Source organism: Rhinoderma darwinii, chromosome 3 (assembly GCF_050947455.1).
Source record: "Rhinoderma darwinii isolate aRhiDar2 chromosome 3, aRhiDar2.hap1, whole genome shotgun sequence".
In the NCBI taxonomy this organism is placed as follows: Eukaryota; Metazoa; Chordata; class Amphibia; order Anura; family Rhinodermatidae; genus Rhinoderma; species Rhinoderma darwinii.
The window spans coordinates 186115082-186141148 of NC_134689.1; the positions used below are offsets into that span (position 1 = coordinate 186115082).

The following is a 26067-nucleotide window of genomic DNA, read 5'->3' on the forward strand; positions in this document are numbered from 1 at the left end:
AACAAGCCCTCACATTGCTCAATCGACAAAAAGTAAAAAAAGTCATGGCTCTCAGAATATGGCGACATAGAACCCGTAGAATAAGGTGAACATGTCGTTTTTTGTGTTTCGTAAAAACGAAACCCAGAAAACAATGGCAGAATCGCTATTTTTTGCCCATTTCGCCCCACACAGGAATTATTTTTTCAGTTTCCCAGTACATTATATGGTATATTACATGATGCCATTAAAAACGACAACTTGTCCAGCAAAAAACAAGCCCTCATACGACTGTCAGCAGAAAAATAAAAAAGTTATGGCTTCTGGAAGAAGGGAGGATAAAACGAAAATGCAAAGCCATAACTTGGCTGCGTCTCCGAAGGGTTTAATATTAGAAGCAATTAATTGTGACAAATTAGGGGCAAGTATTTTTTTTTAAAGAATGCTAAAAGTTTTTAGTTGTCCTTCTACAGCTATTGTATCTCTAGGACTTGTATACACGCCTGCTGAAATAGGTATGTGATGCATTGATGTTTAGGTGGATATCATAGTTGTACTGACCTGTGTTTTAGATTTTATTATTCTAATAAATTACACTATTAAATTAATAATTACTGAGTAACCCGACCCCTATTCCCCAGCCCTTTAGCTATAATGTACAGTATGTCACATTCATTTTCTTTAGCAATATTCCATTCAATGTAGCTTACGATAACAATAATATATCTTGTCTTTGTGAGCAACATATTTTTTGTGAGTAGCTAAAGCATTGACACATCTCACTACTCATTTGTAGAAATATTTATTTATCTCTAGCTCTGATTTTAACTTATCCAGTGTGAGTATTAACATATGTATATGAGGTATGCAAGTGTAGCAGAGCATTTGTTCTAAAGTGATGAATGACAAGTTCAGAACTGCTACATCTGTAATTCTACTAACGATACATTGGCTAATACATTTTCATACATAGCAGATTTGGTGTGGTCTTTGCATGCCTGAAGCAAAGCCAAGAAGGGATGCAAAAATAAAGAGCAGAAGTAGAAGTCCTTTCAACTATTCCTATATAAAATGCTTTCATATTTTTGACAAAAATAAAAAACAACAAAAAAACAACCACACATCAAATATGCGCTGCGTGAACAAAGCCTAAGGATTTTACTGATTTCTCAGTTTAAGTGGCTGGCTAGGTCTGTGTATCAGCCCTCTATATCCCATCCCCTAACATACTGTATTTCATTCTTATCTATGCATAATAATGTCCCCTAATTCCCCATGCACTAATGACCGTATCAAAGTCTCATCTGTGGTTTCATATAAACCTGGAACAAAGTATGATTAACTAAGGCCTAGTACACATCACGCAAAATGGCCTACATTTGACATACACGTCGGGAAAAGCTTGTGACGTATACGTTAAACATAGGCTAAGATGGCTGCCTAACAGTGGCCCCCATCACCCATAGACTGTAATGGTATACATTAAACGCATACGTCATGAACTAGGGTCACAAGAGTTCATCACGTATGCGTTAAACAGATACCATTACATGGATGATGGAGGCCACTGTTAGGGTATGTGCACACGCAAACTCAAAAGCATTTCCTGATTTTCAAAAGTTTTTTAAGCCACTCTCGATTTTTAAAAGTTTTTTACGGCCCTTTTTGGAGCGGTTTTCTATAGAATCAATGAAAAACGGCTCAAAAAAACGGCCGCATAAAAAACTGACCTGTCGGAACAGAGCGCCGTTTTTCCCATTGAAATCAATGGGCAGATGTTTGGAGGCGTTCTGCTTCTGATTTTTCTTCAGTTTTTCGGGCGTTTACAGCCCGAAAAAGGCAGAAAATAGGCCGTGTGAACATACCCTTAGGCATCCGTATAACGTATCCATCACCCATAGACTATAATGGTATCATGAAAAGCTATTAAAAATTCCATGACATTTATGTAAAATGTGCGGTATACATTTATGTTTAAGGGATTCCTTTATATATAATAGTGTAGTCTACTATACTATTCCATACATAAGAGAAAAACGTTGCTATCATATACTGGATCGACAAAAATAAACCTCTTTTGGCCTCCATGGTGCTATTGGAGCCATATGTACACGTCTGGCGTTTATACTGGAGCTTTCCCGATGTACGCGGTAAACTTGGTGCAATAACGAGATGTAATGGGGCCCAACTGAGTAGGATAAACTGTCATTAGCTAACAGTGTTTCAAGCAAAGAGTCTAGATTTACTATTAGTTTTCTTGAGAAGTACATGGCAGATCCTTACAAGCCCAACTTTGAGGTAGAAAGAGATACAACACTTTACATCATGACATTAAGGGTATGTTCACACGACAGCGCAAAAAACGTCTGAAAATACGGAGCTGTTTTCAAGGGAAAACAGTCCCTGATTTTCAGAAGTTTTTTGAGCAACTGGCGTTTTTCGCTGCGTTTTTTACGGCCGTTTTTGGAGTTGTTTTCATTGGAGTCTATGAGAAAACGGCTCTAAAAACATCCCAAGAAGTGTCCTGCACTTCTTTTGACGAGGCTGTAATTTAACGAGCCGTCTTTTGACAGCGACGCGTAAAATGACAGGTCGTCGGCACAGCACATCGGAAAACCCATTGAAATGAATGGGCAGATGTTTGCCAACGTATTGGAGCCATTTTTTCAGACGTAATTCGAGGCGTAAAACGCCTCCATTACGTCTGAAAATAGGTTGTGTGAACCCAGCTATTTGCTATTTGCTATTAGCTATTTGCTGTATTTGCTATGAATGACCATGAACTAGTGATGACCATTGACAATGTAGTCACAGATCAGGCCAAGGGTATACTCTGTTGTTGCTACAGACAGAGCGGTATAATGCACCAAAAAGGAACCATTGCTGGACCACACAATAAGTATTGTCATTCATAGATATTACAGTCCAATGGCTGAGAAGAGGAAAAGGAAATGAGACATTAAAGGGGTTGCCCCAGAATCGACAATTATCACCTATCCACAGGATAGGTGATAATTGTCTGATCAATGGGAACTCCGCCAATCGCAAGCATATGGGTCACTAACCCCCCTATCCTCACTGCAACCCCCGCAGTGAAGAGGAGCTTGAATGGACCGCCGCTCCATTCATTGTCTATGAGAATGATGAAAAGAGTGCTGTAGTCAGCTGTTCCTATCATTCCCATAGACTTTGAATGGAGCAGCTGGGCGCATGCTCGACCGCCACTCCATTTACTGTGCGTCTCACTGTGCTGGAGCAGTGAGGAGGAACTGGGGGCTTACAACACTATTGTCGAGATCGTTGTGGGTCCAGCTATCATATAATTATCATCTATCCTGTATATAGGTCATAATTGTGGATTCATGGAATACCCCTAAGTATTAGCAGTAAACCTGTTTAATGGCTTCCAGGAAGACTAAGATCCATGCAGAAGATTACGATCCATGTTCTATTTCAAAGTAAATCAAACATAAACAAGTATATGAATTCTTCCAGTAACCAGTAGATGTACCTGAGGGTAAGAAAGCATTTAATAACAATTATGATGCAATTATTTTACAGCACCCCTTTGTATATTAAAGTGGTATAGTGGTTTATAAAACCAGTCTGTAAATACACTATTAGAGAATTCTGTGTTTGTTCTAGTCGGAATGAAGACTGCCCCAGCACTTCCAAGTGTAACATGAACAACCCATTGTTTTCAATGACAACTGTGTAATGCTTAGTTTCCCCTGTGGTGGCGCTGCAGGGGAATTGAACACTCGCTATCAGATTTTCCTCCTGATTACAGCCAATCCCAGCACAGGAACAACCTATAATCATTTTAATTTCTGGGTTCCCTTTAACAAAAAGGCAGACAACCAGACAACCCCTTTACATTTTATAAAAGGATAATAACAGCAAATAATATTTACAAACCTATACCCACAGAATAGGGATACCTTCAGCATTATACAGGTTGCTATAGTAGGTCGTAGCTTGATTTCTAGAATATACTGTATAGATGTCAGGTGGTATTTTTATTCCTTCCACCAAAGGTTTTTTTATAGCATAAATACTCTATTTAGAATTAGTAAAGAATCACTGGAATAATGATAGAGCTTTATAAAATATAACTTTTATTTCATATTGTTTAAAATAATGTGCAAAACATACACACAGGACAAATTTCAAGGCTAAAAATGTGCTCTCTTTTGTGAGAGAAAAACTGACATTCTGTACGATTTGTGCAGAGTAAATGCAAAGCTCCAAATATTACTGCATAAAGGAGGAGGTTTTTTCAAAGGTATATTTTGGGGTAATCCACCCCCCTACCCATTCTATAGTGTGTCCAAGTCCATCTTGATCCTGTAGCTGGGGACTGGGAAACCTCCTATTTTCCTTTTATATGTGTCCAGGCAGATAATGCTGTTCTCCCTAAAATATACCTTTATATACATTTTTAGCCTTGAAATTTGTCCTGTGTGTATGTTTTGCACATTATTTTAAACAATATGAAGTAAAAGTTATATTTTATAAAGCTCTAGAATATACTGTAGCCATGAATTAGTAAAAAGTAAATACAGCTCATAGAATAGTTAGACTGACGGGGGGCTTGAAAGAAATGCTAACAAATATTCAGACAAATCTGGGCTAGGCTCAAAGAAGACTGTTGTATCTAATTGAAATTCTTTTTGAATTTGTCAGAGCCAAATATTTTTTTTTACTTCATCTACCCACTAAAACTGACCTTGTGTCAATTATATTATTTTCCATAATACATGTTCTGCTATGTAATACAGTATGTCATATGAATAGCAAATAGTATAACAAGGTATCAGTCAGTGATCCTCATCCAGCTATAACTGAATGGAGGAGCCAGTAATCGATAAGTTGCTGCTCTGAAAGTCAAACTAATTCCTATATCATCATCATCATCATCATCATTAAAGTAATATTTACCTGAACACCGTATATTTACACTATTTTATATTCCTGTCTGACAGTTATCAAATAATAATTCTATACAATCCGTGGTAACAAGAATGAACTGCGAAATAAAGGGAAATCCATTAACATTTAAACAACACACACACACACACACACATGTATGTATATATATATATATATATATATATATATATATATATATATATATATATATATACATACAAAAGTAAAGATTGCAACGCTTCCAAAGATATCCAAAAAAAAGTGATTCTTCTTTATTTAGCTCATAAGATGCAACGTTTCCATCCTCACAATGGGACTTTGCTAAAGCATGCTTGAAAAAAGTCCCGTTGTAAGGACTGAGATGTTGCACCTTATGAGCTAAATAAAGAAGAATCACTTTTTTGGGGATATCTTTGGAAATGCTGCAATGTTTTTTTTTGTATTGGACTTCACTTTTTTGAGTGCAATATTTTTTGAATAATCAAACATGGCATTTTTTCTTCCGAACCTGCTGCAGTCTTGTAAATGGAACATTATCAGCCATCAAATGACAATGTTTCTTACATAGTCTGCTCATCTTCTATGTAGACCAAGCGGACAATATTGTGCTACGGAGAAAGAGAGTCACAATTCATCCATTTCAAGGTATGTGTTAAATCCATTAGCAGTTTTTCTTTGATCAGGAATTCTTGTGTGGCTTAGTGGTAATATCTCTACTGGATGGCAGTTTTTCTGGGCATCTTCATGGCTCAGAGGTAGGATTGGTTCTGTTCTGGGATCCTTCTTATCATAGTACAAGGCCCATAGCAGGGTAATGGTGAGAATCATGGCTAGAATCTGTGTAACACCAATGGCAATTCCAAGGAATCTTAACACTTGCAGTTGTTTGGTTCCTCTCAGGAAGCTGTACATCTTTCTGCTACAGCCCTACAATAAAATACACAATCAGCTGTAAATACTGAAATAAATAGCAATTCTTACAGCATCAACATTAAAATATATGCAGTCAAAGTAAACGACAAATATGTCCATGTATGAGAGACTCAAAGATAAGTATTTTTTATGCCATATCACTGGAGATGTAAAAGCAAATTTATCTACGTCAATTGGAAATAGATTTTTAGCAGGCTACCTTTCACAATAATGTGCATGAAAGTAGCCCTTACCTTAAGGTAGGTAACCTGTTATCTAGTGTATAACTATATGAAAGCTGCAGCCCTAAAGTGAATGTACGTTCCTAAACATCAACTTCTGTACAGATTAATCCATTTTTATATATCTTTAGGGTAAGTTCACACGTAGCGTAAATACTGCAGATTTTCCGCAACAAATTTAGTTGCGAAAAATCTGCAGCATAATATATTCGGAGCAAAGTGGATGAGATTCAAACAAATCTCATCCACACGCTGCGTAAATGATGAGCATTAACATGCGGTGGTTTTTTTTAATCCGCAGAATGTCAATTGTGTTTGCGTAATCGCTGCTTATTTGTTGCGTGTTTTTCCCATTGAATTCAATGGGGAAGTAGAACCCACAACAAATAGCAGATGTTGCGATTTCTAGAAAAAAATAAAATGTATTATATATATATATATATATATATATATATATATATATATATTATACTTATCCAGAATTCTGTGCTTCTTCATCCAGGACAGCCTTCTGGGATGACGTTTCAGCCCATGTGACGGCTGCAGCCAATCACGTTATCCCAGGAGGCCGGGCTGCGGGATATGTCGCCATGGCTACGTTAGTATCTTTTATGTGCAGTTTTCCGCAGCGGACATTGCGGCCGAAAAACTGCACCACAATTTGGTCCCAGGGCAGATACGCTGTGTGATTTTACGCAGCGTATACGCCCTGTGTGAATATAGCCTTATAGTGGCTGGAGCTTTGTTAGTCTGATACTTAGTACAAAATCATTTGTATAGCCACAGAGTTAAATTAATTTTTGTCTGCAGCCACCACTAGAGGGAGCTTAGGAGCTTACTGCATACTGTTTATGCATTGAACTCACTAATAAAATAGTATGCCGTAACCATTCAAGCTCCCTCTATTGGTGGCTGCAGGTAGCAAGAATTTTAACAATTATATCAATGCAGAAGATTTAGAGCTAAATATCAGAAAAACAGCTGCAATCCCTAAAAAGACATAATAAGAAAATAATAACTACAGAATGTTTACCATAAAAACTGAAATGATGTTAAAAAGTGGACATGTGCTTGAGTTATACCTGGTCATTTCACTGTGTTATGACATAATTAGTCACTGCATATACTGTATGTAATTTTTTTCTACCACACCACATAGTGTATGTTCACGCGGCTTATGTTCAGGCATATTTCGGAGCATAAAACTCTTGTATACCAATATTGGTAGAGAAAATCCACGGCACTCATCATTCAGTTGAATTATTCATTTTATTGTTGCGGCAAGACAAGTAAAAGCAGTGTGGATGTCAAGGCCTTGACAAAGCATGGGTAGACGCGAATCGACAGTAGGCTTGAGCTCCACATCCACACTGCTTTTACTTGTCTTGCCGCAACAATAAATGAATAATTAGACAGAATGGGGAGTGCCGTGGATTTTCTCTACCAATATTGTTGTACTGATACTTATCCTTTTCATCACTGAGCACCACCTGCGGAGATTGAACTGAATCTGTTTAGACCCGTGTTTCTGTTTGCAGTTGGGACTTATAGTGCTCCAAGAGCCAAAGCAGTGCCGATCTTTTCCTATCTTCCGGACAATAGTAAAACGCTTGTATTATGCTCCAAAATACATTTGAAATACACTTGCAAACAGGTTTCCATTGATTTCAATGAGATATACACTGTGTAGTTAATATTAGGCATATTTTATGCTGCTGAATTTAACGCCTTGAAAATATACGCCTCGTAACAAGAAGAAGCAAGTCACTTTTCGAGGTGGTTTTGGAACTAATTTTCCATAGACACTACACAAAAACCCCCAAAAATGCTTTGAAAATGAGCTCCAAAAACGCTTGGATTAAGAGGCTGTTTTCTCTTGAAATCAGCCTCGTATTTTTCTGCCTCAAACATATGCCGTGTGAACATACCCTTAGTAAATTAAAACTAAGTGCAAACCAAAAGACAACTCTGTCATATCTAAAATTCATCCCAACCTCTCCATACGTTATACTCATGGAGGTAAATAAAGCCAAGATTTGGAATTCTGTTTTGCAGTGCCCTAACATGGGAGAGTGGCTTTAGCTGTTACTGTGACGGCTAAACTAACATAGTGGAAGAAAATGGTGATCAGTGAATATGGAATAGTACATCTGCAGGTTAAATCCATCAAAAATGAATTTGATATTTAAAGGAGTTGTCCCAAGAAGAATATTGTTTATAGTTAAATCTAGCCCAAAATATGAAATTGTTTTGTATTTACACTTACTAAAAAAAATTGTATGTCACCAGATATTCCAGAAATGAATTTAGCATAGCGCCACCTGGTGTTTCTATTCAATAGCCTTTCTGTGTCAACCTCAGTAACTGTGCTGAGGTGGATATGCATGATCAGTCTTGCTTTTCTCTCTGTGCTACTGGGTATGCGGAAGGATCCCTTGTGTGGTGCGCCGGATGCCTCTGAAGCTGCAACGTCTTCTCTGCTTGTCAGAGGAGATACTGAGCAATTGACAAGAGAGCGAACAGCTTCAATTATGTTGCACAACCATGTTGTCACACTATGGAAAAAAGTATTTCAACACAGTCTTCCAAAGCTAAAGCAACAAATCTTCCAAGAGGTGGAGTTAGTCCTTGTGACAGTGTAGCCGCTCCATTACTGATGTTTCTGGATTAATGCAATGACTTAACAGCTAGTCGCAATGGGATGCATTTTCTGTTATGACGACTAAGTATCCCATTGATAAGGAAAATGTTCCATGTATCTGTATCCTAAAAGCCAAACTTCTCCAGAACTGTAATATATGGTAACCTCTATTTCTTCAGTAATCAATTATACAGTGGATGGTAAAAACTATTTACAACAGTCCTTGTTATACACCGCGTTCCAAATTATTATGCAAATGTGATTTTCCTAAATAGTCGATGCAAATGACAGTCAGTATAATCTTCAAGCCTCAATAATGCGAATTTTATTGAACAAATCTCCTAATGATAACAGATTTTTTTTTTAGAAGTAAAAAACTCAAAATGCACTGTTTCAAATTATTATGCACAACAGAGATCAAAACATTTTAAAGGTTGTAAAGAGAACTAAAATGGTAATTTGTTGAATTTGCAGCATCAGGAGGTCATATTTACAGAAATCAAATTCTCTTTCAATCAAAAAAAACTTAGCAGGCCAAGTTACATGTTAACATAGGACCCCTTCTTAGCTATCACCTTCACAATTCTTGCACCCATTGAATTTGTGAGTATTTGGACAGTTTCTGCTTGAAAATCTTTGCAGGATGTCAGAATAACCTACCAGAGCTTCTGTTTTGATGTGAACTGCCTCCCACCCTCATAGATATTTTGCTTGAGGATGCTCCAAAGGTTCTCAAAAGGGTTGAGGTCAGGGGAACATGGGGGCCACACCATGAGTTTCTCTCCTTTTATGCCCATAGCAGCCAATGACACAGAGGTATTCTTTGCAGCATGAGATGCTACATGGTCATGCATGAAGATAATTTTGCTACGGAAGGCACGATTCTTCTTTTTGTACCACAGGAGAAAGTGGTCAGTCATGAACTCTACGTACTTTGCAGAGGTCATTTTCACACCGTCAGGGACCCTAAAGGGGCCTACCAGCTCTCTCCCCATGATTCCAGCCCAAAACATGACTCCGCCACCTCTTTGATGACGTCGCAGCATTGTTGGGACATGGTGGCCATTCACCAACCATCTACTATTCCATCCATCTGGACCATCCAGGGTTGCACGGCACTCATCAGTAAACAACACGGTTTGAAAATTAGTCTTCATGTATTTCTGAGCCCACTGCAACCGTTTCTGCTTGTGAGCATTGTTTAGGGGTGGCTGAATAATAGCTTTATGCACACTTGCAAACCTCTGGAGGATCCTACACCTTGAGGTTCGCGGGACTCCAGAGGCACCAGCGGCTTCAAATACCTGTTTGCTGCTTTGCAATGGCATTTTAGCAGATGCTCTCCTAATCCTATTAATTTGTCTGGTGAAAACCTTCCTCATTATGCCTTTATCTGAACGAACCAGTCTGTGCTCTGAATCAGCCACAAATCTTTTCACAGTACGATGATCACGCTTAAGTTTTCTTGAAATATCCAATGTTTTCATACCTTGTCCAAGGTATTGCACTATTTCACGCTTTTCGGCAGAGAGATCCTTTTTCTTTCCCATATTGCTTGAAACCTGTGGCCTGCTTAATAATGTGGAACGTCCTTCTTAAGTAGTTTTCCTTTGATTGGGCACACCTGGAAAACTAATTATCACAGGTGTCACAGGTGTTACAATGATCCAAAGAGCCCTAAGACACAATACCATCCATGAGTTTAATTGAAAAACTAATCATTAAGGGTATGTGCACACACACTAATTACGTCCGTAATTGACGGACGTATTTCGGCCGCAAGTACCAGACCGAACACAGTGCAGGGAGCCGGGCTCCTAGCATCATACTTATGTACGATGCTAGGAGTCCCTGCCTCGCTGCAGGACAACTGTCCCGTACTGTAATCATGTTTTCATTACGGGACAGTTGTCCTGCAGCGAGGCAGGGACTCCTAGCATCGTACATAAGTATGATGCTAGGAGCCCGGCTCCCTGCACTGTGTTCGGTCCGGTACTTGCGGCCGAAATACGTCCGGCAATTACGGACGTAATTAGTGTGTGTGCACATACCCTAAATGTTTATGGCACTTAAATCCAATGTGCATAATAATTTGGAACACGGTATAGTTGCTATAACGTAAAGTTCTAGCAAGATAAATAATAGAATATTATCAATAATCATTAAAAACTGGAACAGGATACCAACATATTGGTTATTCACGGTAAAAAATACATGAAATAAATAATTAAATAGTACAATAAGCGCAAACTGAATACATCACAAAAACTACAGAACAATTTTATTTCAATATTTGGAGAAAAACAAACACTGAATTATCTCCATTTCTGAATACTGAGCTGTAAAAGGCCAAAAGGGATATCACTGCAACAATCCGAATATTAAATTCAAGCCTGCAAAATCTTGTTTCTGAACAAGCAGTAAGACCTAAGCTCCCAGACTTCTGCTAGGAATGGATTTCTATATTACTTCCATTATTCTATTATCCTATAAAGTCAGCGCTGCAAGGAATCTAGATACCTTATTGCATTATAAATTGAAGCATGTCACCTATTTGTTTGTAGTATATAAAACACATAAATGTGGTTAATCTGCATTGTCTTGTAGTATCACGTTTCTTCCATCATAATACGCGGAGGACTCTTGTCTTATCTATAATTAGATCTCCAAATTCTCCAATGAGTTTACTATATGTAGCATCATTTCTCCTATCCTCAAGTGTATCTGGAATTGTTAATAAGCTGAAGTTACAAACTGTAAAAATGTAGACGATTGTTTCTACAACTGAGAAGATTATTAGCTAAAATGTTATTTTCACAGTGTGAATATTCTCGTCTCTCCTCGCTGTAAACGTTTGTATTTCTTAAAGGATGTACAGTACAGATATATTTACATACCAGCTACAAGGCCGGGATGAGGACACCACTTCTAAGTAGTGGTTTTGATCATTTCAAGGATTGCTAATAGGTTCTTCAATTCAAGCATACAAGACCTCAGCCACTGTCATAAGCTGCCATCTTTCCACTATGTCAGTAAGGACCCAAGCACACGGCCATATTACGGCTCCATTTTGAGGTACAAATGGGTCCTCTACTGTATCTCTCTATGCCTCTGATTTCATACGGAGGCATACAAAAGTTTTTTCTGTCAGATTCTGAACAAAAACTTCGAGGCATGCTACCAACTAGATAAAATCATGAGCTTTCATGAGCTTCACTTGTGCATTTATGGTAGTAATAACATGTGATTTAACAGAAACAATTTAATAAGTTGATAAGATTCTAATTCTTGAATATTATTGGCCATTTAATATCATGAGGATATACAGTGCATTTAGAATATTAACACTTCGGATTTATTTTCCTTGTAACTCAGGCCCCATGTTTACTTTGTGAAGATTAGGCGTCTTTTGTTTTTCGCCTCCAACAAAGTTCTATCATACGGCATTCTCCACTGAGACATCTCCGCAATAGAATCTCTTTCTGGTCTACAATTTCAACCCTTGGAACACAGTGGGAATTTGATGAATTGCAGCTGAATTGAACACTAATCCCAAGAGAGTTATCACGAGCCTGTTTAGTATTGGTGTCCATTATTTACTTTGTAGTTTTATGGATCTGGGGAATACTGCTATTTTTATACTGTTTGCCGATAGCAGGCGCTGGAAATTTTTTATTTTTACTTAACTTCACAGCAAGTAACATCATGGTTCATCTATGAGAAGATGTTGTAAGTAAACAGTATGACTGGTAGGGATCTAAAACATTATAGATATACAATAAAGCAACATTTCTTGTCATTAAAAATGAAAATCAAGTAAAATTGACACATAGTAGAAGACATGATGTAATAAGGTGCAGCAAAGCTAATTCTAATGTAGACTTATATTTTCCTTCTGCTTCAGTAGCAGACCCGGTGCACTGAGATCAAATGAAAAGTTGTAGCTCCTCGTAATTGTTCTTACATCTTGTCAGTACTGTACTCAGTGGCGGACACAGACTGCAAAAGGCCCCTGTGCAGATAATGTGCCAGGGCCCCCCCGCCCCCCCCCCAATACCGACAAAGTTACCTAAACATATATATGCATATAAAAATAAACCTTACTAATAAAAATTATGAAGGAAGATTTATATTGTACATTTTATTACCAGTTTAGAACACAAGTAACACATTTTTTTCCGGGTTAAATTCTTATCTAAACTAAGTCCCTAAATGTGGGCAAAGAAAATGAAAAACCTATACTCACCTCCTCCGGCGCCTCCGTTCCCCCTCCGCAGCCCCTATCCCTTTCTGTGTTTACAAAGCTGCTGTGGTGACGCGCGGTCGATGGCACATGACCGCTGCAGCCAATCAATGCCCTCAACAGCGATTTGCTGTGGAACTACTGTCCTCAGCAGCACACCAATGAGGAGTTATTGGCAGCAGCGGTCACGTGCCATCGGCAGCGCGTCACCAGTGCAGCCTTGTACACTTGTAACACAGACCGAGACAGGAGGATGGGGGCTGCGGCGGGTGAACGGAGGCGAGGGAGGAGGTGAGTATAGTTTTTTTATTTTCTTTGCCCACATTTAGAGACTTAGGTTAAATTGAATCATTGAATATAACACAAAGCACTCATGCAACTGAGATGCAATAATTTAGATGATCTTATCATGCTTAGCTTACTGCACTGTTACCTATCAAGCAGGACTGAATCTCAAGATATCTACAGAGGGGGCTGTATGGCGTTATCTACAGGGGGGACTGTATGGCGCTATCAACAGAGGGGGCTGTATGGCGTTATCTACAGGGGGGACTGTATGGCGCTATCTACAGAGGGGTCTGTATGGCGCTATCTACAGGGGGGTCTGTATGGCGCTATCTACAGGGGGGACTGTATGGCGCTATCTACAGGGGGGACTGTATGGCGCTATCTACAGGGGGGACTGTATGGCGCTATCTACAGGGGGGACTGTATGGCGCTATCTACAGGGGGGACTGTATGGCGCTATCTACAGGGGGGACTGTATGGCGCTATCTACAGGGGGGACTGTATGGCGCTATCTACAGAGGGGGCTGTATGGCGTTATCTACAGGGGGGCTGTATGGCGTTATCTACAGGGGGCTGTATGGTGTTATCTACAGGGGGGACTTTATGGCGTTATCTACAGTGGGGTCTGTATGGCGTTATCTACAGGGGTTCTGTATGGCGTTCCCTACAGGGGGGGTCTGTAGGGAAAGTCATACAGCCCCCCCCTGTAGGGAACGCCATACAGACCCCCCTTTAGGGAACGCCATACAGACCCCCCTGTAGGGAACGCTATACAGCCCCCCCTGTAGGGAACGCTATACAGCCCCCCCTGTAGGGAACGCCTTACAGCCCCCCCCTGTAGGGAACGCTATACAGCCCCCCCCCTGTAGGGAACGCCATACACCCCCAATCACTCAAAAAAATGCGACCTACAGTGTGAAAAGACAAAAGACATGTATCCCCTATCCACAGGATAGGGGATACATGTGTGATCGCTGGCATTGATAGGGAGAGCGGGGGACCGAAAGTCCCCCGAAGTTCTCCATCACTCACCTCTGACTTCCGGTGTCTGCGCAGCTCAAGTGTGACCGGCGCTCCATTCATTTCTACGGAGCTGCCGACACAGACCCCGGAAGTCCGAGGTTTGTGATGGAGAACTTCAGGGGACTTTCGGTCCCCCGTTCTCCCTATCAATGCCAGCGATCACACACGTATCCCCTATCCTGTGGATAGGGGATACATGTCTTATGTTTAATGGCAGAGCGGGGAGATACTCCCTGCTCTGCCGTAGTGTTCCGTGGCATCGCGCTGTAGCAGCCATAGCGGCAGCTAGCGGAGATTCCGGCCAAGGTGGGGGCCCGTGCCGGCAGGTGACGCGGGCCCCCTCATGCCGCGGCCCCGTAGCAGCCGCTACGGCTGCTATAGCAGTAGTTACGCCCCTGTGTTAGGGGGAGTTCACACTGAGGTTTTTTTCGCGAAAAACGTCAGAAAGTGCCTCCCATTGAAATCCATGAAATTTTTCCTGCGAGCAGTAAAAACCGCATGCGGGAAAAAGAAGCGCAATGCCCTTTCTTCGGGCGTTTCTGTCTCTGACTTCCCATTGACAACAATGGCAGGCAGAAAATGCGTTTTTTGCTGCGTTTCCCTGCCCACGGCCCGATGGCCGAAAAACGCCACAAAAAAACGCAATGAAAAACGCGGGAAGTGTTCTACCGGCAGGTCAAAATATGCCTCAAAATTCCGGAAGGAATTATGAGGCAGATTTTTCTACATAAAAACTTCTCCCTTCTGACATGAACTTTTTAACTTCATCTACCTGTCCTCTGCAGTCTGCACGTCCTCCACTCGTCCTGTGTCTGTCCTCCGCTCATCCTATGAGTTCTCCGGCAGTCCTGACTGTACTGTCCAGCCGCCCGAAGTCTTACGTCGCACCGCCCCCTGTCCTCTCCCCTGCCTGAGCGCTCCTCCTACCACCAGCATCGCCGTCCTGTCCTATTCATCTGTGCCAGATTGGCAGTGCAGTGTAGCGGCTATCACCGGGCCCGGGCACCCGCCCCCTCCCTCCCGATTGGTAGTGCAGTGTGGCGGCTATCACCGGGCCCCCGCCCCCTCCCTCCCCTCATGCCTAGTGTTGTGATGCTACTAGGCATGAGGGGGCCCGTGCCGCCAGGCCTGGTACATAAAATGTAATGTGCCTGTCAGGGCGACACGGGCCCCCCCATGCCGCGGGCCCCGTAGCAGCTGCTACGGCTGCTACTGTGGTAGTTACGCCACTGAACGGGCCCCCTTCCCACGCGGGGCCCTTGTGCAGCTGCACCGGCTGCACATGCGGTATGTCCGCCCCTGACTGTACTAGCTGAACTTAGGCCTCATGCACACGACCGTAGCCGTGTGCACGGTCCGTGATTACAGCATTGACGGGCCACGGAGTGTCATCTGTGGACTGTCCGCAATCACGGATCGTGCACACACAAGATGTGCATTAACTTCAAGGAGCCCGGACACCAATTGCGGTCCGTAAATTGACATTTCCTTCTTTTTTTTTTTGCAGTCTGGGCCCCGGGCAAAGAACGGACCGTGGAAAGCACGGTCGTGTGGATTGGCCCATAAGATATAAAGTGCCCCATACTATCCGCAATTGCGGCTCCGCAATTGCAGGTAGTATGCAGATGCAAATGCATAATGATGTGATGAAATGTATAATAAACGTGTGCAGAGAAAACATACCAAAGGAAGAGAATACAGTCCAGGCCAAAAGTTTTGGGACGGACACAAATTTTCGCAAAGCTTGCTGCTTCAGTTTTTATAGTGGCAATTTACATTAACTCTAGATTATGAAGAGTGATCAGATGAATTTAAACTAATTGCAAAGTCATTCCTTTCCATGTATATTAACATAGAACAAAAGTCTCATTTCCACTGCATTTCAGCCCTGCCACAAAATGGCCTGGAAACATAATTTCCGTGATCTTCTCGTATGCTCAGGAGAAAGGGTTAACGAAAACAAGGCAACAGATATCACTCTGTCATGCTGATTGAATTATAAGAGCAGACTAGTTGCTTTAACCCCTTCGCGCACCGGGACGTGCCATTACGTCCGAGTACAGGGGGTGATGTTTGGAGCGCGCTCGCACTCTGAGCGCGCTCCATATGCTGCGGGTGTCCGCTGTGTTTTAAAGCTAACAGCCAGAAACAGCAATCGCGCATTCTTCAATCACGACCGCAACATCTGAGGCGTTGAAAATAGGAGGACGGCCCCCTCCGACAGCTCATCGCCCCCTGAACCACCCCAGGGGGTGACGGCAGTTGTCATCGCTAATGAAGGCCCCCAGGATTGCCATCACTCTTTGGCAGGGCTTAACAGAAGCCTGTAAAAATGACAATATACTGCAATACATTAGTATTGTAGTATATTGTACCAGCGATCGCTGTGTCAAGTCCCCTAGGGGGGCTAATAAACTGTGTAAAAAAGTTAAATTAAGTTTTTACTAGTGAAAAAAATAAAATATTAAAAGTTTAAAAAAAAAACCTTTTCCCATTTTTCCTCTAAAGTAATGTAAAAAATAAAAAAATAAACAAAAATGGTATCGCTGCATTCGTAACACTCTGAAAAATTACAATATAGCGCTATTTAACGCGCACTGTGATTACCATTAAAATATTAAACCGCCAAAATTGTTGTTTTTTAGTCAACTTACCTCTTAAAAAAAATTCATAAAAAATGATCAATAAGTTGTATGTGACAAAAAAAATGGTACTGATAAAAACTACAGCTTGTCCTGCAAAAAAAAGCCGTCACACTGCTCAATGTATGAAAAAAGAAAAAAGTTATGGCTCTCAGAATGTAGCGACACAAAATAATTTTTTTTCTAACTAAAAGTTTTTTTTTCCTTTAAAAAGCAGTAAAATATCTAAAAAACGATATAAATTTGATATCACTGTAATCGTATTGAGCCATAGAAGTTAAGTTGTCGTTTTTACCACACAGTTAAAGCCGTAAAGACGAAACGCAAAAAAACAATCACGGAATCTCAGTTTCTTCCAATTTCAGCCCGCAAATATTTTTTTTTTCAGTTTTCCAGTACATTATATGGTACTTTAAATGCTACAAATAGAAACTACAACTCCTCCCACAAAAAAATAAGCCCACACACCACTCTTTTGACAGAAAAAGTTATGGCTCTTGGGACACAGGGAGTGAAAAACGAAAATAAAAAAAGGCTCAGTCCTGAAGGGGTTAAAAGGGGATGGTGCTAAAAATCATTGTCTTCTTCTGTTAACCATGGTTACCTCCAAGGAAACACATGCAGTCATCATTGCTTTGCATCAAAAGGCTTTACAGGCAAGGACATTACTGCTTGCAAGATTGCCCTAAATCAACAGTTTATCGGATCATCAAGAACTTCAAGGGGAGAGGTTCAATTGCTGTGAAGAAGGCTTCAGTGCACCAAAGAAAGTCCAGCAACTGCCAGGACCGTCTTCTAAAGAGGATTCAGCTATGGGATCAGTTCAACACCAGTGCAGAGCTTGCTCAGGAATGGCAGCAGGCAGGTGTCAATGCATCTGCAAGCTCAGTGAGGCGAAGGCTTGTGGAGGCTCATCTGGTGTCAAGAAGGGCAGCAAAGAAGCCACTTCTCTCCAAGAAAAAACATCAAGGACAGACTGACATTCTATAGGAAGTACAGGGATTGGACTGCAGAGGACTGGGATAAAGTTATTTTCTCTCATGAATCCCCCTTCAGACTGTTTGGGACACCTGGAAGAATTGATTATCCGGAAAAAAGGTGAGTGCTACCATGAGTCCTGTGTCATACCAACAGTAAAGCATCCTGAGACTATTCTTGTGTGGGGCTGCTTTTCATCCAAGAGAGTGGGCTCACTCACAATTTTGCCTAAGAACACTTCCATGAATAAAGAATAGTATCCAAACATCCTCCAAGAGCAACTTGTCCCAATGATCCAGGAGCAATTTGGTGATGAGCAATGCTTTTTCCAGCATGATTGAACACCATGTCACAAGGTCAAAGTGATAACTAAGTGGCTCGGTGAACAAAACATTGAAGTTTTGGGTCCATGGCCAGGAAACTCCCCAAATCTCAATCCCATTGAGAACCTGTTATCAAAAAGCACAAACACAGAAATTGTGAAGAACTCCAAGCACTGATTAGGCAAGAATGGGTTGCCATCAGTCAGGATTTGGCCCAGAAGCTGATATTCAGCATGCCAGGGCGAATTGCAGAAGTCTTGAAAAAGAAGGAGCAACAATGTATATATTGAGTCATTGCATAAACTTTATGTATTTGTCAATAAAAGTTTAAAACTTATGAAATGCTTATAATGGTACTTCAGTATACCATAGAAACATCTGACTAAAAGAGCTAAAAACACAGAAGCAGCAAACTTTGTGAAAAAACTTTTGGCCATGACTGTACACCGTACATACTAAGGAAAAGTGTGTTTATACACAATGTATGAAAAAAGAAAGCCTTACATTCTACATGAAGCAAATACAACATCAGTAAGGGTAAATTCACACCAGATTTGGTGTTTATCTTTGGCAGGACCATTTGATACTGTCCTGCCGAACATAAAGAAAGACGTATGTATGCCGTTGCATATGTTGGACGCAGACTGCCATTAACATTTTTTACTGCTTAGTATAAGTTTTTCAGTTGTATTGAAAAATGCAGTCAACTGTGCTTTTCAATTCAGTTGGGGTAATGCATGTCGGCCAAATGCCTGCCATATCTTTGTCCATTGAAGTCTATAGGTACATTGTACATATTATAGTATGTGAGTAAATTACTATTTTTGTAACCATACAAATTTTGAATAATTCCCAGTATTTCTCTATAATCTATCACATAATTAAAGCAAGACTACAGCAATGCCTACTTACTGGTTACATTAGTAATTTTACAGGCTAAACTACTATCCTTAAGAATGCAGCACTAAGCATCTAGGCACATTAAGAATGCAGCATGAGGAAAGTGCTTAAGAATGCAGCACTAGGCATCTAGGCACATTAAGAATGCAGCACTAGGCATCTAGGCACCTTAAGAATGCAGCACTAGGCATCTAGGCACCTTAAGAATGCAGCACTAGGCATCTAGGCACCTTAAGAATGCAGCACTAGGCATCTAGGCACCTTAAGAATGCAGCAAGAGGAAAGTGCTTAAGAATGCAGCACTAAGCATCTAGGCACATTAAGAATGTAGCAAGAGGAAAGTGCTTAAGAATGCAGCACTAGGCACCTTAGGAATGCAGCAAGAGGAAAGTGCTTAAGAATGCAGCACTAGGCATCTAGGCACCTTAAGAATGCAGCACTAGGCATCTAGGCACCTTAAGAATGCAGCACTAGGCATCTTGGCACCTTAAGAATGCAGCACTAGGCAAGAATGCCACTAGGTATCAGCGCCTGAGTCTGGGGCTATACACTTTCTCATCGAAAGTTACTTGAAAATCTCACAAGTACATGTACATAAAACTCAGTGGGGCAGATTTACTAGCCATAAATCTGATGTACATGCCGGATGCCGCATTTATTAACTGTTTTAGATACTTTTTTCCAACATGCTTAACAAGGGCATGGCTTAGCAGAAAGGGGCATGGTCTAGCAAAATATATGTGGCTTACTATGTGACACCATGTGCCAAAAATGCATAAAAAAACTGACCTAAACTATGTCAACTAATAGGCGATATAAGAAAGAGAAAAGCGTCTAGAATGTCTAGCTAGATATGCCAAATTTATCATACAGCATGCACCAGTTTGATAAATCTGTCCCATTGAAGCACAATGCTGGATGCACCATTCACAAGATTTCCATTATTTATAATGAAATGAGCCATGCACCAGCAAATTCCCCTTTAGTCTAGTTTACACATGCAGTTTTGATGCAGTTCTTGTAGCAATTTCCTTTGATATTGCTAGAGACATTAAAGTTTATTTTGCCTTTTTGAAAGAACCAAGACGTCTAATAAAAGAGAGCCGAATGTATGATTCCTCTAAAGACCACCACTCCCACGTCCAATCACCACCATGTACTCACCTCTCTACATTGTCTCCTGGCTGGCGCCGCGTCCCTCCATCTCTCTGGTCTTGTCATGGCCTCCGTCGCCGCCGCTCTCCTGTATCTCAGCCTCCTCCTACTGCACACGTGCGGACCCTTCCTCCCTTAACCCCTTCCCGCAAAATAACGTACAGTTACCTGATGGGCACTAGTGTCTTAACGCATTCCCACGTAACTGTACGTGATGGTGATTGAGCTAGCTCAGGAGCTGAGCCCGCACCATCACCGCCGGGTGACAGCTGTATGTTACAACTGCCACCCTGATGTAAAGGCCAGGACCGGCGCTAGCCTATGATCCGGCTGATTAACCCCTCAGATGCTGCGTTCAATAGAGATCGCAGCATGTGTGGGGGTTTTAGCCACCGGCACACCAGCAACATGATCGCTGGGTTGCCGGTGGCTGCAATGGCAACCAGAGGTCTAATACTGGCCTCCCGGACTGCTAGCAATGGAAGCCTCCTATGTCCGCTCGGAGGCGGGGCCTAAAAGGCTTCCGGTACCATCAGCAAGATGGCGCCAGCTCAGCTTCCCGGCTCAGAAGCTGAGCCGGCGTCATCAGCAGTGGGTTTCCGCTGTAAGTTACAGCAGACACCCCACTGTAATGGCAGGAACAGGAGCTAGCTCTGATTCCTGCCATTAACCCCTTAGATGCATCGATTGAAAGCGATCGCTGCATCTTAGTGGTTTGTAGCAAATCGGCAGCCATGCCATCCAATAGCAAGGCCGCCGACTGCTACTATGGCAAAAGGAGGCCTAACAATGGCCTTCTGTGTGCCATTACGGAAGCCGAATAGGCCCTGACCGGAGGCGGAGCCTGATCGGCATGCTGCCAGTGAACAACTGACCGTTCTAATACATTGCACTACATAGGTAGTGCAATGTATTAGAACATCAATCAAACAGTTGGAGCTTCAAGTCCCCTAGTGGGACTAAAGAAAAGTGTAAAAAAAAAAAGTGTAAAAATAAAAGCTGTAAAAAATACAATAAAAGTTTCAAGTAATAAAATCCCTTTTTTCCCTTATCAAGTCATTTATTATTGAAAAAAATAATAAAGCCATACATATTTAGTATTGCTGCGACTGTAACGACCTGAACTATAAAAATATAATGTTATTCATCCCGCGCAGTGAACGGCGTAAAAAAAACAAACTAAAAAACACTGCCATAATTGCTGTTTTTTTGGTCACTTTGTCTTCCAAAAATGTAAATAAAAAGTGATCAAAAAGTCGCATGTGTCCAAAAATGGTACCTATAAAAACTATAGCTCGTCTCGAAAAAAACAAGCCCTCATACAGCTCCGTCGACAAAAAATGAAAAGAGTTATTGCTCTCAAAACATGTCTACAGAAAAAATACATTCTTTTTACAAAAGTAATTTTATTGTAAAACATAAAAAGGTGCTATAGATTAAGTGTTGCCGGAATCGGACTGACCCGCAGAATAAAGTTAACATGTAATTTATTATGCGTGGTGAACACTATATAAAAAGAACTAAAAACTATGCCAGAATTGCTGTTTTTTGGTCACCTTGCCTCCCAAAAAAAAAGGATAAAAACTGATCAAAAACTTCCAAGTACCCCAAAATGGTACCAATAATAACTACAGCTCGTCCCGCAAAAAAACAGCCCCCATACCACTACGTCTATGAAAAAATAAAATAAGTTAAGGCTCCAATAGGTAAAAGCAGTTATTACCACATAAACTGAAACATGTCAGATTTGAATAATGAGCCTCTGTCCTGAAGGTCAAAAGTGGCCAAAGAGGGAAGGGGTTAAAGGGCCAGCGCACACCAAATTACTACCCAGCTGTTCCACCCACACCACTACTTTGCCTGAGCAAATAGGTTCATCCTAGCTTACAAGTGATACCCTGCGTTATACTTTATTGGAATTCCTGCGATTGTCCTCAGCTTGTACCTTTGACTATTCTTGCCTGCCCTGACCTCTTGCTTGCAAACCGTGATGAACCTCTGCCGCCTGCCCTGACCGTTTGTTCTACCAACCGTAAGTGCCTGTCTGCTGCCTGCCCTAACTTTTGCTATATCTGACGTTGCAAACCGTCTACTGTTTCTGTACGACACCTGTTTACGTCGGCTGTTAGTAGTGACTGTTCCATCAGTTATGACAAGTTGTTCAGGTGCTGCAAAAGCCAAGCAGCTCCAGACCATCACACTGCCACCATCATGTTTGACTGTTGGTATCATGTTCTTATGGAGAAATGCACTGCTAACTTTACACCATATGTAATAAGACCCACGTCTTCCAAAAAGTTTTACCTTTGACTCATTAGTCTATGGAATATTATCCCAAAAGTCTTAGGGGGCCATCTATATGTTTTTTGGCAAATATGAGATGAGCCATTGTGTTCTTTTTGATCGGTGGTTTGCGCTTTGCAGCTCTCCCATGGATGCCATTTTTGCCCAGTGCCTTTCTTATTGTGGAATCATGTACTGCACATTGACCTTAACTGAGACAAGTGAGGACTGCAGTTCTTTAGATGCTCATCTGGGTTCTTTTGAAACCTCCTGGATGAGAGGTCGATGTGCTTTTGGTGAAATTTTAGTAGGCCGATCTCTCCTGGAAAGGTTCCCAAGTGTTCAAAGTTTTCTCCATTTTTTGAATAATGGCTCTCACTTTTGTTGGCTGGAGTTCCAGAGCCTTTGCAATGGCTTTGTAACACTTTCTAGACCGGTAGATTTAAATTACTTTGTTTCATATCTGTATTTAAATCTCTTTAGAACGTGACATAATGTGCTGTTCTATGAGACCTTCTAGCCTGCTTCACATTGCCACACAGGTTCTGTTTAAGTGATGTTGTGATTCAACTTGTCAGTAATTATACCTGGGTGTGGCTAGTGGCATTGAACCCAATTGACAATTGAATTTGGATAACTGGTTGATTTAATAGCTAAGGAAGCAATTAATTTTTTACATAGGGCCAGGTAGGGTCTGAAAAGCATTCTTCCTTCAATAAATAAAATCATTATTTATAAGCAGAATTTTGTGTTTACTATTAAGAGAATGGGGTCGCATGATTCCTGTTGTGCATTAGAAGTCAGGCCATGGCAGTCAATATGGTCTGTAAGGGTTATGAAAACAGCCAAGCACATTTATTGGAGGTGCCTGTTCTCCCAATTGGTAGGACCCCCACCTATTGGACAGTTATGGCCCCATTTACAAGATTAGTATTTGTTATAAATAAGTCTCTTAACCCCTTAACGACACACCACGTACATGTACGTGGTAGCCATCAAGGGGAAGTATTTAGCGGGCTCACAGGCTGAGAAGGCTCCATACTAAGCTGGTGTCAGCTGTATAATACAGCCGACACCTCACTGCAACAGGCGGAATAAAAGATCACTTTGATTCCGCCCGTTTGACACCTTAAATGCCACGGTCAATCGTAACCGCGGCAATTAAATTGTTAGAATAAGTGGAACGGCCCCCTCCGATGTGCCATCGGCCCCACCACGACGCGATTGGGGGGTGCCGAAGGCCGTCATGGCAGCCTGGGGGTCTAATGAAGGCCCCCAGGTCTGCCATCAATGTACTCCTTTGAAACCCTGGCTCTGGCAGGGCTTCAAAGGAGACTGTTAGTATAGGGATATACTGCAATACATTAGTATTGCAGTATATCATGCAAGCGATCCAATGATCGCTGGTTCAAGTCCTCTAGGGGGACTAATAAAAAAAGTAAAAAACTGTTTAAGTTTTTTTAATGTTCCAAAAAAAAACTTAACGTTTAAAAGACCCCCATTTTCCCATTTTTTACCCTAATGCAATGTAAAAAAAAATAAGTTAACATTACTGGTATCGCCGCGTCCCTAAAGGTTCGAACTATCTCTATATAGCATTGATTAACCTGCTCGGTGAACGTCATAAAAAAACAATATATAGGACACGCAAATTGCTATTTTTGTGGTCACCTTGGTTAAAAAAAATTGAATAAAAAGTGATCAAAAAGTCGCGTGTACACCAAAATGGTATTGGTAAAAACGACAGCTCTCCCTGCAAAAAATAATCCCTTACATCGCTAAATTGTCTGAAAAATAAAAAAGTTATGGCTCTTAGAATATGGCGACACAAAACTATTTTTTTTTTTAGCTGATAGTTTTTTCTAAAAGTGGTAAAACATTAAAAAAAACATATAAATTTGGTATCGCTGTAATCGTATCAATCTGTAGAGAAGGTGGACATGTAGTTTTTACTGCCTGATGGACACTGTAAAAACAAAATACCCCAAAAATTTAGTAATTGCTGTTTTTTGCCCATTGCACTCCACAAATTATTTTTTGCAGCTTGCCTGTACATTATGCGGTACAATAAATGGTGCCATGAAAAACTACAACTTGTCCTGTAAAAAATAAGCCCTCATACGGCTATGTAGACAAAAAATAAATAAGTTATGGCTTATGGAAAGCGGGGAGGAAAAAACTAAAATGACAAAACGAAGATTGGCCGTGTCCTTAGCGGGTTAACTGGTTCCTGACCGCTGGCTGTGTTTTTACGGCCAGCGGTCCTTAAAACCTGCTCTATAGACTTTTTACAGCGTGGGTTTTAACTTGCTGCCCAAGCGATCGGACAGCTGAATGTCGGGTCTCTGGCTGTCAGTGACTGCCGGGGACCCTGAGGAGAAGATAGAAGTAGCTTTCGCTGCTTCTGTCTTCTCCGATCTCTTTTACCCAGCGCTCAATGAACGCTGTGTATAGGAATAGAGGCATCGGCCGCGCCGCTGTCTCTATTGGTCCCGGTGTTCATGTGACTGGTCACATGATCGCTGGGTGTCGTTAGTGGCAGACTGCTGCTGGGTCTAACTAGATCCAGCACAGTACTATTAGTGACAACAGTTACAATAAGAGGGCTGATTTCCCCTGTAACTGGGGCTGTGCAGCTCCAGTTACAATGGAAAAGATGGTGTAAAAGAAAGAAAATAATATATATAAAGTCCCCCAAAGGTCTTTTCTGACCTTTGAAAGACAGACCATAGTAATAAAAAAATAAAAGTAAAGTAATGTGCAAAAAAATTTAATAATGAATACACATAAAATACCCACCCCAAACCCCCCCCCCCCCCCCACCAATCATTGTCGTAACCCTATCCCGGACCCATTACCCTAATATAGACATGTAACATATTAAAATTTATGGTAGACAATGATGATCACAAATAAAAGGTCTATTTTAGGTTAAAACTATGATATTACCAAAAAAAAATTGCTGAAAAGTAAAGAAGCTTATTTTTTTACTATTATTTTCAAAACTTAAGAATAAAAAGTCTAAAATAGCAAAAAGGATGTGTATAAAAATGATAAAATGAAACCTGCATTGTCTACGGAGAAAACGTCACAAAAATCCCGTTGCTAGCCCGACAAATAAAAAAGTTATAGCCGTTTAACTAACGCGTGCTAAAAATGGCTGATGGGTGTCTGGTCCTGAAGGCGCAAAATAGCCCGGTCCTGAACTGGTTAAAGACTAACACTTATTTGCACTGATCAGTCAATGGATTTATTGCCTGTATTTTTGTGTGTTCGTGTGTTTCTGATACACACCTGTATGGTCAATAAAATAAATATTTAAACAAGATGTCAAATATTGTTAGCGATAAAAAAAGTAGAATAAAGATGTACCTCTTGATACAAATCACTGAGATCGCCACGATGTGCTTGTATGGAGCAACCTGGGTATTCTCTCACACAGCAAGAATCAGGGGGCCAATCCATCTCGGTCATCTCCAGCCAGTCTGTTAGGTATACCACGCCGCAGCACCTGAACTTTTTAAAA

At 41.0% G+C, this 26067-nt stretch overlaps 1 protein-coding gene across 1 annotated transcript in view; it reads right to left on the reverse strand.

Annotated features, from left to right (window-relative positions):
- Nucleotides 1-5368: 5368 nt before the first annotated feature.
- LOC142747933 (tetraspanin-12-like) overlaps nucleotides 5369-26067 on the reverse strand; it is an 84581-nt gene continuing 63882 nt past the window's right edge. Inside the window, exons 3-4 of the mRNA XM_075855046.1 lie at nucleotides 25914-26057; nucleotides 5369-5838 (exon numbers count right to left, since the gene is read on the reverse strand). Coding sequence (XP_075711161.1) covers nucleotides 5536-5838; nucleotides 25914-26057 — 447 coding nt within the window. The 3' untranslated portion in view covers nucleotides 5369-5535. The remainder of the gene's footprint in view (nucleotides 5839-25913; nucleotides 26058-26067) is intronic.